This window comes from Leuresthes tenuis, unplaced genomic scaffold, assembly GCF_036924035.1.
Source record: "Leuresthes tenuis unplaced genomic scaffold, fLeuTen1.0.hap1 SCAF_8, whole genome shotgun sequence".
Taxonomy (NCBI): domain Eukaryota; kingdom Metazoa; phylum Chordata; class Actinopteri; order Atheriniformes; family Atherinopsidae; genus Leuresthes; species Leuresthes tenuis.
Genome location: NW_027325362.1, coordinates 3,000,472 through 3,023,977, shown reverse-complemented (window position 1 = coordinate 3,023,977; position 23,506 = coordinate 3,000,472). Strand labels below are relative to the sequence as shown.

Genomic DNA, 23,506 nt, shown 5'->3' with positions numbered 1-23,506 from the left:
AAAGATTCTTCATTTCCAGTTAGAGTTTGTTAGCATCAGCTGATTAATGGGCTTTTGGAGTTTTGCTCCAAGATGAGTATATACTGCAATAAATACTGCGACAGGTATGTACAGGGCTGGACAAGTCTCTGTTTTGTGCAAAAAAACCCACCAGTTAATTGTAGAATTTGTAGTAAAATAGTACAAAAGCAGATAAAAGTGCAGCTGGTGGAGATTAAATTTTAATTTAATTTGTGCATGCAAACTGGCAGATGAAGCTAAGTGACAGTGTCCAGTAAATAGTTCAGTCAGGGGAGTGGGGGAGGGGTTTCTGTGACTCCTCTTTCTTGGGGGGCTGCTCGTGGGGAGGGGGAGGGGCGACGGCTCTGACAGCCTGAGGGAAGAAGCTGCTTTGGAGTCTGTTGGTTCTGGCTTCGAGTGTCCGATATCTCTTGCCAGAGGGGAGGAAACAGTGAGTGTCCAGGGTGGGAGGGGTCAGAGCTGATGTTTCTGGCCTTCTTATGAAGTTGGTCAGTGTAAATGTCTGTGAGGGGGGCAGAGTGGTTCTAGTGATCTTCTCTGCTGCCCTCACCACCCGCTGCAGGTCCCTCCTGTCCTCTGCTGTGCAGCTGGTGAACCACACTGTGCAGCAGGACATCAGGATGCTCTCTATGGTGGTCCTGTAGAAGTTAACCAGCAGCTGATGAGTGTGGTGGGCCTGATTTAACTTCCTGAGGAAGTAAAGGCGCTGCTCTGCTTTCCCCACCTGCCAGCAGATGTTGGTGGACCAGCTCAGGTTAGCTGAGATGTGGATTCCTGGGAACTTAAAGCTCTCCACCCTCTTGACTTCCTCTCCCCAGATGGAGAGGGAGGGGAGCATGGACTTCTTGGATCTCCCAAAATCCACCATAAGTTCCTTAGTCTTGGATGTGTTTAGGTCCAGATTGTTGTGGAGACACCAGTCGGTCAGGTGCTGGACCTCCTCCCTGTAGGCTGACGCATCATCGTCTGTGATCAGTCCTACAGCGGTGGTGTCGTCAGCAAACTGGGTGGGTGAGTTTACTTCAGAACGAGTTGCCACGCAGTTAAAATGCAAACTCTGAGCTTTAGTCCCTGGGCTACAATAAAGCTGTGGTTTGAAAGTTGGACGAGCTTCCAGCGGCCTGATAGTGTAACCATGGCTGATGGTGAACATGTCTCTCTCCCTCTTCCTGACTCTTTCTACATTAAAGTCAACATTTGAAGTTGGTCAGTGAAAACAGTGTCAAGTTATTTTCTGTCACATTTTAGAGAAAAACATCCAAACTTTTCAGGAAATGGGATTTGTAAATGAAATCTAATGAAAACATTGTTCCATTCTGGTTAAATGTGATGATTAAAAAGGTCAAAGTTCATCAGTACTGACTCAACCTGCTGCACACTGACTTTTTATTGTACAGCTGAATCATTGATTTCCTGTCAGTTGTGGCTGACAATCTGACATTTATTCAACATTGATTAGAACAGTCTTTGAGTTTGGTGGAGTTTAATGTCAGAAATAAACAACAATGTAACACTAACTTTTCTGAGTCCTCTGTGCTTTGCCATTTCCTCCACTAATTACTGGCTGAAGGCTAAAACCCAAAGGAAACTGAGTCATTGTAGTTAAAGTGACTGAACTCTGCACATTTTTCTAAGGAACAGCTTTTCTTCAGTCTATGAAGCTGAGAAAATAATTGCTTTGACAGGTGAAAAAGATGTAAGGGAACATTAATTCAGACATCAATCATTTCAACTAAAACAGAAGAACTAAAAGAGCTGCAGTAAACTGACCTCAGAGCCTCCAGTCTGCAGTTTGGACTTTCCAGTCCAGCAGACAGATGTTTCACAGCTGGATCCGTCAGCTTGTTTTTACTCAAGTCCAGTTCTTTCAGGTGGGAGGGGTTGGACTTTAAAGCAGAGGCCACAACTTCACAGTCAGTCTCTGAGAGTTTACAACCAGCAAGTCTGTGATGAGAGAAAATGTAAAGTCAGTTCTAATAAAATCAGACAATCTGCACTATAAACAATAACTGAACTCATATTCTAACTAAACACAGTGATGTGAATGTAATGTCCTCTAATGAACATCAGAACTAAACTACTAATCTACACTTACACATGAAGTCAATGAACACGTCAACTCACCGAAACTTTCTGCAGTTCCTCACAGCTGGAATCAGTCTCCTTCGTCCCTCATCTGTTGTTGTGTTGTACTTCTCCAGGTCCAACTCATCCAGAACCTCCTCTGACATCTGCAGCATGTAGGCCAGAGCTGAGCAGTGGATCTCAGTGAGTTCCTTCTCTGATCTGTTCTCTGACTCCAGGAACTCTTGGATCTCCTGATGAACTGAGAGGTCTTTCATCTCCATCAGACAGTGGAAGATGTTGATGCTTCTGTCAGGAGAAATGTTAGACGTGTTCATCTTCTTCAGGTTGTTGATGACTGTCTGGATGGTTTCTGGACTGTTCTGTGTCTGACCCAGCAGGCCTGCTAAGAGTCTCTGGTTGGACTCCACAGAGAGGCCATGAAGGAAGCGAACAAACAGGTCCAGGTGGCCATTTTTACTGTCCAGGGATTTCTTCATGACTCTCTTCAGGAAGTCATCCAGAGATGGGACACAGCGATCATTCATTCCAAAAAACATAGAAAACCTCTCAAAGAAAGACTTTGGGTTTGATTCCTCATGCACATAATCTTGTAAAAACTCCTGCAGCACCTTTTTCTTCCTGTTGGTGTGACAGTGGGTCATGTAGACTGCAGCCAGAAACTCCTGAACACTCAGATGAACAAAGCAGTAAACTGGTTTCTGGAAGATCACACACTCTCTTTTGAAGATCTCCGTACAAACTCCTGAATACACCGATGCCTCTGTGACATCCAGACCATACTGCTCCAGGTCTTCTTGGTAGAACATGATGTTTCCTTTCTCCAGATGTTCAAACGCCAGCCTCCCCAGATTCAGAAGAACTTCCCTGTCAGCATCCGTCAGCTCCTGTGGACCCGTCTCATGTCCCTCATGGTACTTGTTCTTCTTCCTCTCTGTCTGAACCAGCAGGAAGTGTGAGTACATGTCAGTCGTGGTCGTGGGCAGCTCTCCGCTCTGCTCTGAGGTCAACATGTGCTTCAGAACTGTAGCAGTGATCCAGCAGAAGACTGGGATTCCACACATGATGTGGAGGCTCCTGGATGTCTTGATGTGGGAGCTGATTCTGCGGGACAGCTCTTCATCGCTGAATCTCCTCCTGAAGTACTCCTCCTTCTGGGAATCGGTGAAGCCTCGTACTTCTGTTACCCTGCCAACACACGTAGGAGGGATCCGATTGGCCGCTGCAGGTCGGGAAGTTATCCAGACGAGAGCCGAGGGAAGCAGATTCCCCCTGATGAGGTTTGTCAGCAGCCCGCTGACTGATGACTTCTGTGTGACATCAGACACAACCTGACAGCTGAAATCCAGCGACAGTCTGCTTTCATCCAGGCCGTCAAGGATGAACAACAGTGTGCAGCCGGCCAGCTGCTCTGCTGGGAGCTTCTGTAATGCTGGATGGAAAACATGGAGCAGCGTGAGAAGACTGTGCTGCTCATCTCTGATCAGGTTCAGCTCCCTGAATGAAAGCAGAACCACCACACTGACAGCTTGGTTCTCCAAGCCCTCTGCCCAGTCCAGAGAGAACTTCAGCACTGAGAAGGTTTTTCCAACACCAGCGACGCCGTTGGTCAGAACCACTCTGATGGCTCCGTGTTGCTCAGGTGAGGCTTTAAAGATGTCGTGGCACCTGATTGGAGTGTCATGGAGGGTCCTGGAAGCTGTCTCAAGCTGCCTCACCTCATGTTGGGTATCAACCTCTTCACTCTGTCCCTCTGTGATGTAGAGCTCAGTGTAGATCCTGTTGAGGAGGGTTCCACTTCCTGTTCCATCAGTTCCTTCAGTCACACGTTCACATCTCCTCCTCAGACTGATCTTATGTTCATCTAAAACCTCCTGCAGACCAACACCTGCTGACCGAAGAACAAATGAGACACAACAGAAACACAGAGTAGATTAAATTCATCAGGATTTGTTCTTCTTTATCTTTCTGAGCCCAGCTGAACATGTTTTTGGCTTCACACAGAAAACTTTTCTTTTCCTTCAACCTGGCAGTAAAATGATCAGTAAACAGGAAAACAAGGCTGATGTTTTAAAGGAAAAAGAGAGAAACTAAAGTTTAAACCACTGAGATTCAGTTAGAAGTTCCAAAAGTCCTGAGAGCAGAACACAGAGAGACTTTAAATAAAGACGGAGTCACTTTTGTTGCTGGTGGAGCTCCTCCAACTGAGTGTTTCTATCAGTTAGTCAGCATCAGTATAATCAGAGGGAGCTGACTCACATGCTGCTGACCTGAGGACAGCCAAACATTTTAGACCAGGTTCCACTTTATTTGTGTTGTGTTCTGTGTCTGAATTTAGACCTAGTGCCTCCAAACTGTGAGAACAAACAGGATTCTGATTGGTTAATGAATACAGGGACAGCTGGTGCCATCATGAAACCATCAAATATGAACAGTACATGTATTCATTTGGGTTTGGGTTTTCCTTCTGAAGAGTGAACAAAGGACATGTGCTCCAGAAGAAACCTCAGATCCATTTCACTGGGAGTTCAGCTTTAAATGATGCTCATGGTGACCTTTGTGATGACCCCGTGGGCCCTCTTGTGGTTGGTTGTGGTATTAACGAGTGTCTGTTTGTTCTGCTGGGAGGTGATTTGTGTGATTTAGGACACCAGTGGCTCCTTCCATCTTAGTTTGGCTGCTTTAGTCCTGATTTCAGTCTGATTACTCTGCTCTTCTCCACAGGTGCTGCTCGGTTATTGTGTTGCTTTAGTTTAATTTTGGGATCTATTTGCTCATTACAGCATTTACATTTATGTCTTCTCAGAAATATGATCCAGCTCTGATTTAAATGATGTCCACAGCCCATAATATAAAGCTTTGCTTTGGCGTATTAATTCAGTCTGATGTGAGTGAATAAAATGATCCTTTAACTTGAATTGATGGTGTGTCTCTGTTGTTGTGTCCATGTGAGTCAGGTCCTAACAGATGTTGTGTTGTTCTGTTTGACACCAGCAGGTTAACCATTCAGAGCCAAATCTTTGTTTAAAGTCCTTCTGAAACCTGAGGGGGGCTGAAAACCAACAACTGTCCACTGAAACTTTGATTCTCAGCATCTGAAGAAACTAAAACATGAAATGAAAACAGACACATTTGAGCAGTTAAACCTCCTCTTTATAAACCACTGAGTTTGTCATCATGGTGATTCATATTTGTGTGAAATCTTATTGTTTGTGCATCTTGAACATGTTGATGTGATGTGTGCGTTTAAACGGGTGAACAGAAATATCTGACCTGGTCCAGTTCTGGGTCTTTTTCTACACTGGGGACAGGAGGAGCCTCCTGAGGAAGCAGACTGGTCCCAGTCTGAGGTGATGCACTGTCTGCAGAACCAGTGTCCACAGCTGGCAGAGACTGGATCCTTCAGGATGTCCCGACACAGAGCACAGCAGGACAGCTGCTCCTCCTCACAGACACCACTCCTCTTCCTCCCCCTGTCAACACATGTCTTCATCACTAAAATATCTTAAAATAACTCCATTTGGCATTAACTCTGTTGTTTGATGTGAACACAAACTCAACATTTTACATTTGGTTCAATACTCAGTTTATGTGGTGACTTCACTGTGTGAATATTCACTGACTAATATCACTGACAGACGTGGTTCTGTTCAGAGTCCATGTTGCTCCTGAACTGGAAGCAGAGTTTAGATTTCCAACAGAAACCAAAATTATCAGAAACTCAGCTCTGTAGCCAGAGTTTTGGGTTTGCCACATCAGATTGTGCACCACCATCTCCTTGGTTTGACATCAGAGCAGCAAGTTAGCGCCTGTGCTAACCTAGTTAACAGGACATTATGCTGGTTTGAATATAAAAGCTGAGTTTAACAAAAATAACATCTATCATGAAGGATCCTGAAATCTCTGCTTCAGTCGTCTTACTTTGTGTCTGAGGGTCCAGCTCCATCACTGAGGTTAGGAGGTCGACCTTTGGACCATTCACTCTTCATAGATAGACAGTCGGATGTTGGAAACTCTGCTCTCTGTCTGTGGCGCTGACCCCTGGAAACACCAACATGCTGTTATTCATATAAAGTCATTCATATATTGATATTTCTGCTTTCCTTTCCAACTGTATTCATTGAACTTTGTGTTAATGCTGATTAAGAATTCTCACTATTGTTTTCCTGTTTCAGTTTAATATTATTCCAACATCTTAGTTCTTACGTTCGTTCGTTTTTGAGACTTTAATTACTCCTGCATACTTTCACCGATTTCATGAAGTTTGGTCTCAAATCATTCAGCTCGTTCAGGAGATTTATGCAGTATCTTTTGATTTTTCTAACTTTTATACTTTTGAAAATATTTAACTTTTATTCAAATTTTCCCATCCATCAAATTAATGGAAAGTGATTTCAACTCTCCAAAACCTTCTGCATACTTTCAGCTAGAGACACCATTCAAACTTTAAACGGTTCACAAGTCATTCAGCTTTTACCAATTTGTTCAGCTTTTTCAAATATCAAGCCAATTTTTAAATATGAAGGTTTCAAAAACATGAACATTTTTGCACCTTCTTGGTTTTTATGAATGAAGAGCCAGCAGAATGACACACTGATAATTTTCAGCTATGTCTGATATTCAAACAAATTCCTCTAACTTTCATATAGTTTAACTTAAAGAAACAAAGTATCACTTAAAATGTAGAACTAACAGTCCTCTTTCAGCCAATGAAACTACTAATGAGCTCACATTAACAGAGTTTCAGCTATGAGCTTTGAAGCGAGAGCAACCTTTCAAATTCTCTCACTAACACCAATGGAAAGTTTGGTCTCAGACAGCAGACAGTTTCAAGTGTGTTCAACTCACTGCCGTTTAAAAATCTTTCACTCCATTGAAATAAAAACTACATTAGCGCTTTCCTCTAACCCTTCTGGTGCTGACGGTCTTCAAATGATTTTCTTCGCTCCTTCAGTTTTCTCACAGGAGCTATTAGTATCCATTCAACCATTTTCTGCCCTTAATACTGGGTGTGAGCTTGTTAAGCTGCATCTGCTTACACACATTCCTATAACTGAGGACATCTCTCTTCCACTCCTCTGCTGCATATTACACTGCAGCCATTTTAACTATTACTCACTTGACTTCTGCTAAATTTTCACTATTTTCAGCTTTTTTTTTAGCATTGTCAGCTATCCCCATTCAGCTTTTAAGCATTCTCATTACTGTTTCGCAGCAACAGCTTTTTCTAGTTTAGTCTGACATTTCATTTTCGATTTGTTTTATTCATTTAATCCTTTATTTATATATTTATTCTGAAATCATTTAATTAATTTGTCCATTATCCATTCAGCATTTATTTATGAATTATTTTCTCTTTTTTGTAATAAAGACATCATGAAAGATCCTGAAATCTCTGCTTCAGTTGTCCTACTTTGAGTCTGAGGGTCCAGCTCCATCACTGAGGTTAGGAGGTCGACCTTTGGACCATTCACTCTTCATAGACAGACAGTCGGATGCTCTCCGTCTGTGGTGCTGACCTCTGCAAACACCAACATGCTGTTATTCATATAAATACATTCATATATTGATATTTCTGCTTTCCTTTCTAACTGTATTCATTTAACTTTATGTTAATGATGATTAAGAATGCTCACTATTGTTTTCCTGTTTCAGTTTAATATTATTCCAACATCTTAGTTCTTACGTACACTTTTGAGACTTTAACTACTCCTGCATACTTTCACCGATTTCATGAAGTTTTGTCTCAAAACATTCAGCTCGTTCAGGAGATTTATGCAATATCTTTTGATCTTTCTAACTTTTATGCTTTTGAAAATATTTAACTTTTATTCAAATTTTCCCATCCATCAAATTAATGGAAAGTGATTTCAACTCTCCAAAACCTTCTGCATACTTTCAGCTAGAGACACCATTCAAACTTTAAACAGGTCACAAGTCATTCAGCTATTACCAATTTGTTCAGCTTTTTCAAATGTTAAGTCAATTTTTAAATATGAAGGTTTCAAAAACATGAACATTTTTGCACCTTCTTGGTTTTTATGAATGAAGAGCCAGCAGAATGACACACTGATAATTTTCAGCTTTGTCTGATATTCAAACAAATTCCTCTAACTTTCATGTAGTTTAACTTAAAGAAACAAATTATACCTTAAAATGTAGAAAGAATTGTCCTATTTCAGCCAATGAAACTACTAATGAGCTCACATTAACAGAGTTTCAGCTATGAGCTTTGAAGCGAGAGCAACCTTTCAAATTCTCTCACTAACACCAATGGAAAGTTTGGTCTCAGACAGCAGACAGTTTCAAGTGTGTTCAACTCACTGCCGTTTAAAAATCTTTCACTCCATTGAAATAAAAACTACATTAGCGCTTTCCTCTAACCCTTCTGGTGCTGACGGTCTTCAAATGATTTTCTTCGCTCCTACAGTTTTCTCACAGGAGCTCATAGTATCCATTCAACCATTTTCTGCCCTATTTTCAGCTCTTTTAGCATTGTCAGCTATCCAGATTCAGCTTTTCAGCATTTTCACTGCTGTTTCACACCAAAAGCTTTTTCTAGTTTAGTCTGACATTTAATTTTTGATTTGTTTTATTAATTTAATCCTTCATTCATATATTTATTCTTAAATCATTTAATTAATTTGTCCATTATCCATTCAGCATTTATTTATTTATTATTTTCTCTTTTTTGTAATAAAGACATCATGAAAGATCCTGAAATCTCTGCTTCAGTTGTCCTACTTTGAGTCTGAGGGTCCAGCTCCATCACTGAGGTTAGGAGGTCGACCTTTGGACCATTCACTCTTCATAGACAGACAGTCGGATGCTCTCCGTCTGTGGTGCTGACCTCTGCAAACACCAACATGCTGTTATTCATATGCACATACACATAAAAACTCACTTCACTTACAGAATGATCCAATAAAATGGCCGCTGGTGCGTTAACAGTGAGAGTCTCTGTCCAACTTTGACTGGAGTCAAAGAGAGATTCCTGTGTTTGACTCAGAAGCATCTTTATCAGAGACGTGTCAGCCAAAGTGAATGTTTCTGAGCCTAAAACAGGGATTGATTCCTCTGAAGCTGGTTCCTGTTTACTTTTAAAGATTTGAAACCAACATTTAATCAGAATCTCTAAAATATAAAAGGTTTCCCTGCCTTTTTCCTACACCTGTAGGTTATATGAGTGTGCAGTGTATTAAATTCCTGAAGCTAAATCAGCTTAACAGGATCTCCATTGTTAGGGTTAGTTAAGGCAGCGCGTCACCCTGAATATGTTCAACCTGCTTCACCTGTTCAACCTGTTTGGGTTACCAGTATACGTTGCCATGGTGATATCCCAGATAAGAAGCTGACCCCCTCATGAGCAGTTCTTACATAGTGTCTGATGGTCCAGGTCCATCCCTGAGTTCTGGAGGTCTGGATGGGTTCCTGTTCACAAACAGACCGCTGGATGCTGCAGACTCTGCATACTTTCACCGATTTCATGAAGTTTTGTCTCAAAACATTCAGCTCGTTCAGGAGATTTATGCAATATCTTTTGATCTTTCTAACTTTTATGCTTTTGAAAATATTTAACTTTTATTCAAATTTTCCCATCCATCAAATTAATGGAAAGTGATTTCAACTCTCCAAAACCTTCTGCATACTTTCAGCTAGAGACACCATTCAAACTTTAAACAGGTCACAAGTCATTCAGCTATTACCAATTTGTTCAGCTTTTTCAAATATTAAGTCAATTTTTAAATATGAAGGTTTCAAAAACATGAACATTTTTGCACCTTCTTGGCTTTTATGAATGAAGAGCCAGCAGAATGACACACTGATAATTTTCAGCTTTGTCTGATATTCAAACAAATTCCTCTAACTTTCATGTAGTTTAACTTAAAGAAACAAATTATACCTTAAAATGTAGAAAGAATTGTCCTATTTCAGCCAATGAAACTACTAATGAGCTCACATTAACAGAGTTTCAGCTATGAGCTTTGAAGCGAGAGCAACCTTTCAAATTCTCTCACTAACACCAATGGAAAGTTTGGTCTCAGACAGCAGACAGTTTCAAGTGTGTTCAACTCACTGCCGTTTAAAAATCTTTCACTCCATTGAAATAAAAACTACATTAGCGCTTTCCTCTAACCCTTCTGGTGCTGACGGTCTTCAAATGATTTTCTTCGCTCCTACAGTTTTCTCACAGGAGCTCATAGTATCCATTCAACCATTTTCTGCCCTATTTTCAGCTCTTTTAGCATTGTCAGCTATCCAGATTCAGCTTTTCAGCATTTTCACTGCTGTTTCACACCAAAAGCTTTTTCTAGTTTAGTCTGACATTTAATTTTTGATTTGTTTTATTAATTTAATCCTTCATTCATATATTTATTCTTAAATCATTTAATTAATTTGTCCATTATCCATTCAGCATTTATTTATTTATTATTTTCTCTTTTTTGTAATAAAGACATCATGAAAGATCCTGAAATCTCTGCTTCAGTTGTCCTACTTTGAGTCTGAGGGTCCAGCTCCATCACTGAGGTTAGGAGGTCGACCTTTGGACCATTCACTCTTCATAGACAGACAGTCGGATGCTCTCCGTCTGTGGTGCTGACCTCTGCAAACACCAACATGCTGTTATTCATATGCACATACACATAAAAACTCACTTCACTTACAGAATGATCCAATAAAATGGCCGCTGGTGCGTTAACAGTGAGAGTCTCTGTCCAACTTTGACTGGAGTCAAAGAGAGATTCCTCTGTTTGACTCAGAAGCATCTTTATCAGAGACGTGTCAGCCAAAGTGAATGTTTCTGAGCCTAAAACAGGGATTGATTCCTCTGAAGCTGGTTCCTGTTTACTTTTAAAGATTTGAAACCAACATTTAATCAGAATCTCTAAAATATAAAAGGTTTCCCTGCCTTTTTCCTACACCTGTAGGTTATATGAGTGTGCAGTGTATTAAATTCCTGAAGCTAAATCAGCTTAACAGGATCTCCATTGTTAGGGTTAGTTAAGGCAGCGCGTCACCCTGAATATGTTCAACCTGCTTCACCTGTTCAACCTGTTTGGGTTACCAGTATACGTTGCCATGGTGATATCCCAGATAAGAAGCTGACCCCCTCATGAGCAGTTCTTACATAGTGTCTGATGGTCCAGGTCCATCCCTGAGTTCTGGAGGTCTGGATGGGTTCCTGTTCACAAACAGACCGCTGGATGCTGCAGACTCTGCTCGGTCCATCAAAGAATGAAGACAAACACGTCTGTTCAAGCCTCAGCCAAACTGAAACAAGCTTTTAACCTCCTGCTTTTCTTTCTGTTCCATGTCAGAAAGAACTTTGAGAGAAATGAGACTCAGTTTGTGATGACACAGTTGGATCAGCTGATCAGCTGTCAGTCTGCAGCTTCACCCGATTTTACCGTTTTCAGTCTATTCAATTAAGCAAGTGCCTCGATCCTGACCGCATCACTGTCGTGCTCAAATTACGTTAAAGCACACCCTATTTAGGGTAATATTGCGATTATACAACTAATGCAAACAAAAATCAAGAGTAGCTGTGTTTTTAGGTTTAATCCAGGTTTCAGTGAAAGCCAGGATGTCTAGAGACAGGTGGTGGGCATAAGCCATAATGAAATCTGCTTTGTTTACCGCTGATTGGCAATTCCACAACCCCACAGACAAGGGAGTGTCACAGAGTGAAGTGGGCTTTAGAGAGCAGAGGTTGTTAAGGTTGCGGTGGCGTTTGGTTGTGTGAAACCTTCTGTGAAACCTTCTGTGCGAGCCAGAAACTCAGAGTTCATGTCAGTGTGTTTGTGATGCTCACAAATACCTTTTGTGGCCAACCCAGCTCTGACACTCACATTCATATCTCACATATTGATCTAAATGTCCTCACACACACAACAACATCACCCTCAGGGTTTGAGCTGCAGCAACAAAAAGTCCAGCAGAGACTTTTCTTTCTCATCGACTCAGAAAGAAACAGTTTCCTCTTGCTTTTCTGTCTGTTCCATGTCAGAAAGAACTTTTAGAGAAATGAGAGTCATCTCTTTCCTCCGAGCCGTCAGACTCAGTTTGTGATGACACAGCTGGATCAGCTGTCAGTCTGCAGCTTTGTGTGGAGTTTGTATTTACAGATGAGTTACTGCTGCCAAAGCTGCTCTGAAATCCTCCAACATCACAGAAGACTAAATTAAACTGATTAAAACCCTGCTGAACACATATCAGCTTCCCTGGATTTATCTCTGTGTTATTTACATGTTCATTCACTCATTCTGTCAGTAAACTCCTTCAGTAATGATCCAGCTGCTGATGAGACGTCTCATAATCTGTAGAAATGATTCAGAGACAGAAATGTTCTGATCATAGAAACGCCTCCCCCAGCAGTGACGCAGTTTCAGAAGAGAAAATGGCTCCAAAGGAAAGAGAAACTTTGCTGAAGGATGAAAGTTGTTGCCTTCTTCATCAGTCAGACCAACAGCTGCCTCACATCCAACAATCTGAACTAAACAGTGAATCAGAAAACTGAAAGAATCTGAACTTGATGGTTTTACACCTGAGTTGGGTCAGTTCTTTGTATCAGAGCAGTCTGATCAGCTTGGTTTTAACACCAGAAACAAACTGCTGAGTTCTGCTTCTTCTTCCTCTGCAGTCCACAGAGAGAAAACCCACTCAGAGACTCTGACAGTGAAAGAAGAATAATGTTGTTTACACTCACCCTGATTATGACTTCAGCTTTTATCCTGCTGCTGTTGACTCAAAATGGAGCTGAACTGTCTGAATGTGTCTGTGTTCTTTCATAATCTGGCACAACCGGTTCACCTGGTCTGAGGCTCCGCCCCTTTTCCTTTACAGGAAATCAGGGGAATTCATGTCAGTGTGTTTGTGATGCTCACAAATACCTTTTGTGGCCAACCCAGCTCTGACACTCAAATTCATATATCACATATTGATCTAAATGTCCTCACACACACAACAACATCACCCTCAGGGTTTGAGCTGCAGCAACAAAAAGTCCAGCAGAGACTTTTCTTTCTCATCGACTCAGAAAGAAACAGTTTCCTCTTGCTTTTCTGTCTGTTCCATGTCAGAAAGAACTTAGAGAGAAATGAGAGTCATCTCTTTCCTCCGAGCCGTCAGACTCAGTTTGTGATGACACAGCTGGATCAGCTGTCAGTCTGCAGCTTTGTGTGGAGTTTGTATTTACAGACGAGTTACTGCTGCCAAAGCTGCTCTGAAGTCCTCCAACATCACAAAAGACTGATTAAAAACCTGCTGAACACATATCAGCTTCCCTGGATTTATCTCTGTGTTATTTACATGTTCATTCACTCATTCTGTCAGTAAACTCCTTCAGTAATGATCCAGCTCCTGATGAGACGTCTCATAATCTGTAGAAATGATTCAGAGACAGAAATGTTCTGATCATAGAAACGCGTCTCCAGCAGTGACGCAGTTTCAGAAGAGAAAATGGCTCCAAAGGAAAGAGAAACTTTGCTGAAGGATGAAAGTTGTTGCCTTCTTCATCAGTCAAACCAACAGCTGCCTCACATCCAACAATCTGAACTAAACAGTGAATCAGAAAGCTGAAAGAATCTGAACTTGATGGTTTTACACCTGAGTTGGGTCAGTTCTTTGTATCAGAGCAGTCTGATCAGCTTGGTTTTAACACCGGAAACAAACTGCTGAGTTCTGCTTCTTCTTCCTCTGCAGTCCACAGAGAGAAAACCCACTCAGAGACTCTGACAGTGAAAGAAGAATAATGTTGTTTACACTCACCCTGATTATGACTTCAGCTTTTATCCTGCTGCTGTTGACTCAAAATGGAGCTGAACTGTCTGAATGTGTCTGTGTTATTTCATAATCTGGCACAACCGGTTCACCTGGCCTGAGGCTCCGCCCCTTTTCCTTTACAGGAAATCAGGTGAGTTCATGTCAGTATGTTTGTGATGCTCACAAATACCTTTAGTGGCCAACCCAGCTTTGACACTCAAATTCATATCTCACATATTAATCTAAGTGTCCTCACACACACAACAACAACACACTCAGGGTTTGAGCTGCAGCAACAAAAAGTCCAGCAGAGACTTTTCTTTCTCATCGACTCAGAGAGAAACAGCAGCTGTTGCTGCAGCTTCATCCAGTCGTCATTCAAAATGTCTCCACTTCATCTCTGACAGTCTGCTCTGACAGCTCAGACTGTATGATCATCACATTCATGTCAGTGACGCAGCTTCAGAAGAGAAAATGGCCTATTTTATTTCAAATTGAATTACCCTCAGATTATTTATCATTTATTTATTTATATCAATACAGGGACAGCGCACAATAAAACATTAATCTTGTACAACAAGAGAATATCCATTGTGCCAGGTTTGAGCAGACTGCTATTTTCCACCTGTAGTCCCTGGGCAGGTTGATGGAATGGTGCGTAGAAAATTAGAAGAAGAAAAAAAATGAAAAAAGAAAAGAAAATCTTAAATCTTAAATAAAATAACAGTTTCCTCCAGTTTCCTCAAATGTTTTAAGGACACACTGCACACCATGCTGAGATATGCCAAGTTTTCAGCTAATAGCTCTTTGGGAATCACCTTGTTGCTGCAGAAATCCTATTTTCTGTCTGTCAAACGGTGTTTTCTTTGCTGTTTTTCATAGATGGAATGGACTTGTACTTGTATAGCGCTTTTCTAGTCTAGCTGACCACTCAAAGCGCTTCACTACATGCCGCATTCACCCCACTCACACACATTCATTCATACAGCACGTCTTAAGATTCATAACTACGTGCTTTTCTAATCATTCACACACATTCATACCCCCAATGATACACTGGGGGAGCAACGTGGGGTTCAGTGTCTTGCCCAAGGACGCTTCGACATGTATCCTGGGGAAGCCAGAGTCGAACCACCGACCTTCCGATTGGTGGGCGACTGCTCTTCCTCCTGAGCTACTTACTGAAAAATATGCAATTAGTAACGCCGTTATTACCAACACTGTCTGTTTATATTTAATATTAAAATAAATCCATCCATCAGCCGCTTATCCGGGGGTCGCGGGGGCAGCAGCTTTAACAGAGAAACCCAGACTGTCCCTGTCCCCGGCCACTTCCTCCACCTCTTCCGGGGGGACCCCGAGGCGTTCCCAGGCCAGCCGAGAGACATAGTCTCTCCAAAGTGTCCTGGGTCTTCCCCGGGGTCTCCTCCCAGTGGGACGGGCCCAGAACACCTCACCAGGGAGGCGTCCAGGGGGCATCAAACATTACAGTGAATTTACTCAAGGCAGTTTTCACAGGTATTAAAAATTCATTTTCACCATTTATTGTTTCATATGTTTATCTGCAACATAAATAATCAAATCATCAGAGTTACAAGTGTATTTAAGTTCTGCCTCTAAGTTAAATGACAAAGCTTGTTGCTCTGAGACTTTCAGCAGCATCATCAACGACAGGGTACGTTCAGGTGTTTAGTTCCCTCCAACATGAACATTATCCATGTTTGCAGGATTACTCAAAAAATATGGATGATGCATAATAACCGATTTACCGTTAACATGAGTCCAGAGATCATTTTGTTCAGTGTTGGTGGAGAGCTCAGCACTCTTCAAGGTTTCTTTAATGTCATATTGAGGGTAATGTGTAAAATAAAGCTGTAGACCGAACATTCAGTGAAACTTCAGCTGTATTTGAGTGAATTTGCTTGTTCAATACCAGGATCGAGCATTAAAAAAAACCTTAAAAGTACAAGAAAAGTGCAGTTTTCTGTTCAGTTAAAGTCTGGATGAGAGTGGGCTGGAACTTAACACCGACTGCTCTGAGCTGGGCAGTGCATCACCTCACACTTCCACGAGAAGTTGCTGGACAGAACCAAAAGGTCAACAAAAAACATCCTTAAAATGTGGGTTGTGCAGCTCTCCATCATTTATACAGTCAAACGCAGTTCAGTCAGTTTACCCTGACATGAGTCCTACATCCTCTCTGAGAAGGGAGAGGAGTTTCAGCATTTGACATCAGGAGGGGCTTGATGGTGCTTCTGTTTTTGGTTTGCTTGTTGGGTCCAGAACAGTTCCTTCATACACAAGCTTCTTCTTCATGCCATCTTGTATCAACCTCTGCTGCGCACGTAGCTTAGCGTTGTTCATCCTGCAGTAAAACCTGGTGAGCAGACGCAACCCAAAGTTAGCCAAGAATTTATTCTTTCATTTAGAGAATATCAAACGAACGCAACCGAACAAAAATGAGATAAACAAGGAAAAGGAAGCGACGTTAAGACCTACCAGGAACCAAGAGTAGTAAGCATGAAGCCAGCTAATCCTACATCAAAGGACCTCTTCACCCGACCTGAGAACAAAAGGACAGACTGCTGCTGAGAGTTCAACTCAACCATTTATCAAAATCATTTCACTTTCTTCAGGTCTCAACATTAATGTCTGAGAGACTGTCACAGAACAAGCATTAGTCAGGAAAAGATAAAGTTACCCACTTGTTGCCAGAAAATGAAGCAGGCCAGCAGCTAGTGAGCCTCCAGCTCCATGGAGGATGGCATCTCTGGCACACGGTGTCCTCTGGACATCCAGAATCCCGAACAACTTAAATCCCTGAAGAACAGACAGGAAAGATAAAAAGCAGCAGACCTTAAAACCTCAGAAGTCTTCTACATGGCTTTATTTTCACTTATCTTTCAGTGATTCTGACTGAGTGGTCTCTATCAGTATGCCGATGCATTGAAAGGCCAAGAGGGTTCACTGAGGGGTTTCAGGAGCATGAAAAAATACAGATTCTGTTCTATTCAGTTTTACTGATACAGTTCCAGCTTACAACAGGAGTCATCCAGCAACAATTCAACATAATATTATTTACACAATTTGTAAAAAGCTGTCTAAATTTTTAAAAAACAAACAAAAAAAAAAAAAGAATCAGATATACAACACAAAACAATCTTATTTAATAGTGGGACATTGTCTGCAGTTAAGAGTGTTTGTAGAGCTCAAGCAGCTACTGCAACTGTCTGTTTGACAGGACACATGATGCCAAAAAGAGCTGTGAGCAGAAACTGGAAATGTTTCTACAATTCCTTCAAGAGGGTCATTTAACTCAGAGAGAGGCAAAAGATGATGGTTCAAATCAGCTGTGGTGAAAATTCAGAGCAAGTACAAACAAAATGGGAAATGGGTTGTAGAGGGGAAACAATTCAAGTCGACCAAAGGGAGATGTCAAAGTGTCATTTTTCAGTGATGAATAACTAATCTCCACTGGGAAGATTATCAAGATGTTCAGAAAATCTAATCAGAGAAGCGAGTCTGGCGGTTCTGTCTGTTGATCTCTGAGTCGAACCATTGTGGGGAAAGGTCTGTCCTGAGGCCACCGTGTCTGATGAAGGTTGTCTAACTCAACACACTCCTCTAAATGCTAGCACTGATGGCATTTCTTTAAGCTAATGCTAACTGCGATAACCAAGATACATTTGGATACTTTAGCTTTAAACTTGTTAGATAAAATATTCGACTGCTGCGAATATACAGTGGTGCTTTAAAATTATTTTAAACCTCGGTAAAATCAATGTAAACTGTTATTGTGAGTCGCTTTTGTTGACCTTCTGAAACCTGGAAGCCTCTATGATATTTTCATCGTTATCTCATCGACAACTTCTATAAGTTCTGACCTTGTTCTGAGTCGCCTCCTCTTCTTCTGCCATCTCTCAGTACTATCAGGCTGCTTCTGTCCAGTCCACGTTCAGTTTATCTCGGAAAAGACACCCTGGAATACAAATTTCATAACCGCCTTGCCTGTACGCATGCGCCAAACCTGCCAAATGGGTCCGTCTGTTTTAACCACCGACAATAAATCGAACACCAAATGTTTAGTTCCGACCTCTTTTTCCTTTAACAGCGACTGAAATACTGCTAAACTCTGCGCTATGACTTTTTAAAAACCATTAATGTCAAATAAATGTTATCGATTCTTTGTTCTGATAAACAATTTCCCATTTGGTGATTAATAAGTATTAGTCAATTCAGTTTTGTCTTTATTTTTGAAAACAATTACAATTATGAACATTTCGTCCTCCATCCGATACTTCGTCCAAACTGTTGATTCTAAATAGCTGACAATAAAAATGCGAAAATGTTAAAAAATAAAATCTAATTTTCTAGATGTTGATGTATTTAATGTTGTTGACGTTTTATTTTTTCCTCCTTTTTTCTCTTTTGTCACAATGCGTTGATTAAAAGAAACATCTTAAATGTTCAAATTAGCTCTATTATCTGATTCAATTAGGGATGTGGTAATATGATGTTATTTTATTTTAATTAATTTGACTACATTTCCTTTTGAAATATTAGATTTGATCAAAATATTTTTTTTACAGATCACAGTAGAAATGTTTTATGTGACATTTTATGGGAAATTGCCAAATTGGACGTAATACAGATGGCATGGTTCTTCCACTTAGTGATTTATAACCCAAATTAAACCCAAGGCCAAAACCCAAAGAGACATTAATCATAGTGTGTCATCGAAACCCGAATCAAGACATTAATCCTTCCAGGTGCTATGTGGCTCCAAACAAGAAGGTCAAAATCTAAAGTAAACGGGAAGTCAGTGTCACTGTGCTCCTGTGTTCATAAAACAGGATTAAATCACCGGCTGGTCTGTCAATACACGATCAAGTCCATCCTGTTACGTTAGAAGCTATTACCATAGCGAACTTTTCCGACTGGATCAGATTTCTTATACAGAATCAGGCATGTCTTGACAAATACGTTAAAAGTACAGTTCCCATACCGGGAGTCGAACCCGGGCCGCCTGGGTGAAAACCAGGAATCCTAACCGCTAGACCATATGGGACTATTTCAACCGTTAAATCAGATGTATTTTGATTTTCTGCTTATCCATCCATCTATGAGGCGCAATGATTATCTGATTCCTAAAGATTAAAGGATTCCTTCTTCTTCTTGAGCAAGGCACCCCTCATAATCCCGATTGTTGACTGCAACAGGATGTAAAAAAAAAAGAAATCTGTGAGAGGTTAATCCCTGGGATAGATAACGTTTTAAGGCAGCACAATATTTCAGCCCTTTAACAGAAACAGGTAATCAGAGTGTAAACTGTGTAACGTCCAGATTCCTGTGTGCTGTATAAAAGCTGAGCAGGGCAGCTGACATCAGCAGCTCACTGCCTGCAGACACCTGAGAGGTAAGTCACTGACTTAGGTGAGAGCAAGATGATGTAGCTGAGAAACTACTTATAATAAAAATAGCATCTAATAAAACGGCAATCCTGAGAAAAAATCTATCTAGTTTTATGAATAGAATTTTAAAAAAAAGCTGAAGAGATATTTTCTTAATGTCTTTTATGAATGATTTAAAGATAATATATTGTATTTATCTTTCCTAGTCAAATACACCATTATAAGAGGATTCTTTGATAATAGACTGTAACAGCGGTCAAAACATCTTACAGTTTCTATGTTTTCCACAGGAAGAATTTACTAGTCATTTTCTAATTATTGATTAATTGTTGGTGCACTCTGTCTCCAACAGGATGGTGGCACAGGTCAGCTTCATGATGTTCCCCATGATGATGAGTTTGTTTCTAGGAGTCTCTGTTTTCATCTGGCCCTTGGCTCCTGCAGGTTAGACTAACTATAAAGAAGTTTTAAGTCTTAGTTCTGGCTTAGGTCTTAAAAAGTGAGCTGTTCTGCTCTGAAATCCCTCTAAAGAATGATAAAGCAAACATAAATAGTATACTTTCACAACAAAGACATATATCAAAACAGAACTACAGCATTTGGCTTGTTTTCAGTCTCATTCATGATGTCCTTCATCACATCCCAGCTTAATCTATAGCACACAGTCGTAAACCTCTGGCAACTTTATGGATATTAATCACAAGAATTTGAATCTTTATGTCCACCGATTAGTTTCCATCATACTAACGTACATCCTGTTAGGCCAGCTGAGACTGCATATTTCCTAAATATTTACAAACCATCTCCAGAGTTGTTTTTAATTACTAAACAGATACTTTTAGCTCTTAACATGGTTAATCTTTTCTGGTAATTATTAGCTCAAAAGAAAAATGTAATATAATACACTTTAACCTTGCCCTCCACTTGATTGTACAGTGATTTTATGAATGAATGATTATTCATCATCAAAGTGTAGATGACACAGATAGAAGACGTTTGTTCAGAGTTAAAGATTAGGATTAGCAGGAACAGTTCAGTGGCAGATATGTGTTCCATCTTCTCTGGTGATGGAACTGAGGAATAATATACGTCTTGTTTTATCACCTTCCGTCACCAGTGGCCTTCCAGCTGCCGCTCTGCCAGCTCATCAACCAAACTGTGTCTCTGGAGAAGGACGGCTGTGCCAGGTGTCATCCAGTGGAAACAACCATCTGCAGTGGGCACTGCATCACCAAGGTGGGTCATAAAGTGAAAAGAAAGAGAAAAAAGGGAAATTAAATGAGCGTGAGTGCTGTAAATCTACTGTTTGGAGAAATATAAAGGGTTGCAACGTTATGAATTTATTAGATCTGATAGCTGAACTGATATTATTTAAAAGTAGGTTTATTTTGAGACTCTAAATTGTCCCAAGGAGTGAAGGTGAGTGTGCATGACTGTTTGTCTCGTTGGTTTCTGTGTGGCCCAGTGATGTCTACCCCGCCTCTCGCCCAATGACAGCAGGAATAGGCTCCAGCCCCCCAGCAACCTTAAATTGGCTTAAGAGGCTATAGAAAATGGATGGATGGATAGATTTTTTTTCCATCTGATTGGAAAATTATACAAAATTTGGACCAAATTGTTTTTAAAAGGCGAACAAACTGCACCAGTGTGAATGCATGGAGGGAAATCCCTATTCAATTAACATAGTACACTTAAAGATCCCAAATATAAAACAGTGAGACAATTAAAATGCTAAACTGCCCATATCACATCATAAAAAGTGGACATAAAATGATTTATTTCAGCATCTCATATGTAAATTAGTCAAATGTGCTGGACAACTGCAGGATATGATTACACGTTAATGCAGAATTTGGTTAGATTTATGCTAAATGTGTTAATATCTCAGAGGGAATGAAGTTTGTTTATGTTTGTTACAGTCAGAGGAAAATGAAGCACACTTTCTCTTCAACTTTATGTGGAAAAAGGATAACATTAAGAGAAAAAAAAAATATATATATATATCCTTGACGGTGTCTTGATGGTGTCTTCAGAGAAATGTCAACCGGCTGAGCTAACTAGGTTATACGAGTGAGTGAATAACAACCTCATCTATATTAGGAGTGGATTCGCATTTGTTGAGATTTCTTTTTTAAGGTGATTAATGCACAAGAAATGCTGTGAGTACTTCTGTAAGAAGGAGAATGCATGTGGGAGTGAGATAAGATAAAGCACAGTGTGTGTGCTCCTGGTTTTAAATGATGGTACCAGTTAGCTGGTGTTATAATACGACTAAGCTAAATGGCTCAGAGAAATAAGTATACGAATCAGATGCGATCTGTCATTTAATTTTATATTGGAGGGGCCTAGAACAGCATATATTATTCATAGGATTCATGAATAATCAATAATCAATGTCAGATTTGATCAAAATTAAATTTAAATTTAAAAAGCACAGATAATAATGCATTTGCAAGCTCTATAAATAATTTGGTAACTCAAGTGAGGGAAAAACGTCTTTATAGTTTGTCTTCTCTGGTGAAATGTCCATAAACACACCTGTTACACTCTTACTGTGACCAATTCTGAGAATTTTTAACCTCACACCTTTTCCGGCTTTAAACAAATGGGTTCCTGTTAAAATGAGAGATTACTCAGTGGGTTTTTTTTTAAAGAAAATCCCAGTGATTCATGACAATGTGATTGTTTACACAATCAATTTCTCTGTTTCCGGTGTGCAAAAGTTCTGTTTTGGCTTTTTTTAATGTCTGTATGTGTGGTTGTGTTACCAGGACGATATTTTTTCTTGGTTAAATAAATATTATAATATTAATAATAAGAAGGAGAATGATTAGATTTGTACTTTTTTCCTGATTTTGATACCCATCATTCTGGATCAGCTAAAAGCCATTGATGCTGTGGTTGTTTTCACCATCTTCGTGCCTTGTGCTGCCGACTCCGTATCTGATATTTTTCCCTTATTTTTGTCTCCGTTCAGTACCCCATCATGAAGCCACGGTTCAGCAAAATGTACCAAAGTGTGTGCACGTACCAAGAGTTTTACTACAAAACATTTGAGCTTCCTGATTGTCTGCCTGGCGTGGACCCGACCGTCACCTACCCCGTGGCTTTGAGCTGCCACTGCGGCGGCTGTGCCATGGACACATCCGACTGCACCGTCGAGAGCCTGCAGCCCGACTTCTGCACGAATGACATTGGTTTTTACTACAGTCTCAAGTAACAACCGTTTAAAGCAAATTAGATGCACTAAACTTTGTGTATATAACCCTGCTATTGTTTAGATGCTGTGTTTGAGAAAAGGATAATTTTCTCTTGTGAAATTAAAGTTAAACTTCTATAAAGCCATAGATTGTAAGGGATGCATTTATTTTGACCCGTCAATTCTATTTCTGAGCCACTGGCCACCACACCACCGTAGAGCCCATTTTGAGAGATTTCTATAAAATTATAAGGTCATAAATAATGTGTGTTTTCATGCATAAAGCAAAAACACTTGAGTTAATGTTTTACCACCACACTGAAAGTGTATAAACAGTTTATTGTTTGCTTTATAAAGTGCACACACACATAATATCCAAAAAGCACAACGCTGTGATAAAAAGAGACCGTCCTTCCAAAAACAACCCCATGTGTTGTTTGTTCATGCAGGGAATTAAGATTTAAAAGCACCTTTGAAGGTTATGCGACCTGAATGTTGCACAAAATGTATTTTATCCCTGACCGATCTTTTTAGCTGTGGCTCAGGAGGTGGAGCCGTCATCTTCAAATCGGTTGGTCTGTAGTCTGATCCCCATCTTCCTCAGTCCCAATTTGTATAGACATACAGCAACGTATCGACTAAAAAGTGCCAGTGTGACGCTGACGTTTGTTATATTCAAATAAATAATAGAATAAAACGATATCAGTCTTAAAAATGAAAGTCTTAAAGATGCGATTCTTGAGTTACAATAAATATTCAGCAACAAAGGTGGTGGTTAAATGTCATCAAAGAAATTATTAGTTCTGGCATTTAGACATTAAAGGAGAAACTAAACAAAACACATACTTGGGTTTCCTGAAGTTACTGCTGACTAAAAAACTGAAAAAAACTGTCTCATTCAGTGAGCAATTTCAGTGGAAAGTTGCAGCACATGTCAAGTTCCTCTGGCCTTACATTCAACCTACTCGAATAAGGAAGCCAGTTTGTACTGATATGTTCTGTTGTCAGTTGTACTGAACAACCCTCC

The 23,506-nt window shown here is 40.3% G+C and overlaps 4 protein-coding genes and 1 non-coding gene across 5 annotated transcripts in view; 2 read left to right on the top strand and 3 right to left on the bottom strand.

Moving 5' to 3' along the window:
* LOC140312732 (NLR family CARD domain-containing protein 3-like) overlaps nucleotides 1–7,600 on the bottom strand; it is a 329,873-nt gene extending 322,273 nt beyond the window's left edge. Inside the window, exons 1-2 of the mRNA XM_072390522.1 lie at nucleotides 7,520–7,600; nucleotides 6,028–6,147 (exon numbers count right to left, since the gene is read on the bottom strand). Of these exons, the coding sequence (XP_072246623.1) occupies nucleotides 6,028–6,147; nucleotides 7,520–7,587 (188 nt within the window). The 5' untranslated portion in view covers nucleotides 7,588–7,600. The remainder of the gene's footprint in view (nucleotides 1–6,027; nucleotides 6,148–7,519) is intronic.
* LOC140312735 (endothelial PAS domain-containing protein 1-like) overlaps nucleotides 1–23,506 on the top strand; it is a 486,153-nt gene that overhangs the window by 124,733 nt on the left and 337,914 nt on the right. The window lies entirely within an intron of this gene.
* cox20 (cytochrome c oxidase assembly factor COX20) lies at nucleotides 16,102–17,895 on the bottom strand. The gene is made up of 4 exons (XM_072390518.1): nucleotides 17,754–17,895; nucleotides 16,575–16,689; nucleotides 16,369–16,432; nucleotides 16,102–16,246 (listed from the first exon to the last, which is right to left on the bottom strand). Exons 1-4 carry the CDS (start codon nucleotides 17,784–17,786, stop codon nucleotides 16,102–16,104), a joined length of 357 nt encoding a protein of 118 aa, XP_072246619.1. The 5' UTR covers nucleotides 17,787–17,895.
* Nucleotides 18,866–18,937, bottom strand: trnae-uuc (transfer RNA glutamic acid (anticodon UUC)). The gene has a single exon. It is a non-coding gene; the product is annotated as a tRNA-Glu (tRNA).
* LOC140312727 (gonadotropin subunit beta-2-like) lies at nucleotides 19,178–23,204 on the top strand. Its single transcript, XM_072390517.1, has 4 exons — nucleotides 19,178–19,285; nucleotides 19,633–19,724; nucleotides 20,398–20,516; nucleotides 22,258–23,204. The coding sequence occupies exons 2-4, from the start codon at nucleotides 19,634–19,636 to the stop codon at nucleotides 22,498–22,500; spliced, it is 453 nt and encodes a 150-aa protein (XP_072246618.1). The 5' UTR covers nucleotides 19,178–19,285; nucleotide 19,633; the 3' UTR covers nucleotides 22,501–23,204.

Bases quoted from the DNA above. Each gene is read 5' to 3' on its own strand.
- cox20 (XM_072390518.1), bottom strand. From the start codon at position 17,786: ATGGCAGAAGAAGAGGAGGCGACTCAGAACAAG. The intron at 16,690-17,753 runs GTCAGAACTTAT...TCTGTTCTTCAG, and splicing joins AGGAGGCGACTCAGAACAAG to GGATTTAAGTTGTTCGGGAT. The intron at 16,433-16,574 runs GTGGGTAACTTT...TTTTGTTCTCAG, and splicing joins GCTTCATTTTCTGGCAACAA to GTCGGGTGAAGAGGTCCTTT.
- LOC140312727 (XM_072390517.1), top strand. From the start codon at position 19,634: ATGGTGGCACAGGTCAGCTTCATGATGTTCCCCATGATGATGAGTTTG. The intron at 19,725-20,397 runs GTTAGACTAACT...TTCCGTCACCAG, and splicing joins CTGGCCCTTGGCTCCTGCAG to TGGCCTTCCAGCTGCCGCTC. The intron at 20,517-22,257 runs GTGGGTCATAAA...GTCTCCGTTCAG, and splicing joins GTGGGCACTGCATCACCAAG to TACCCCATCATGAAGCCACG.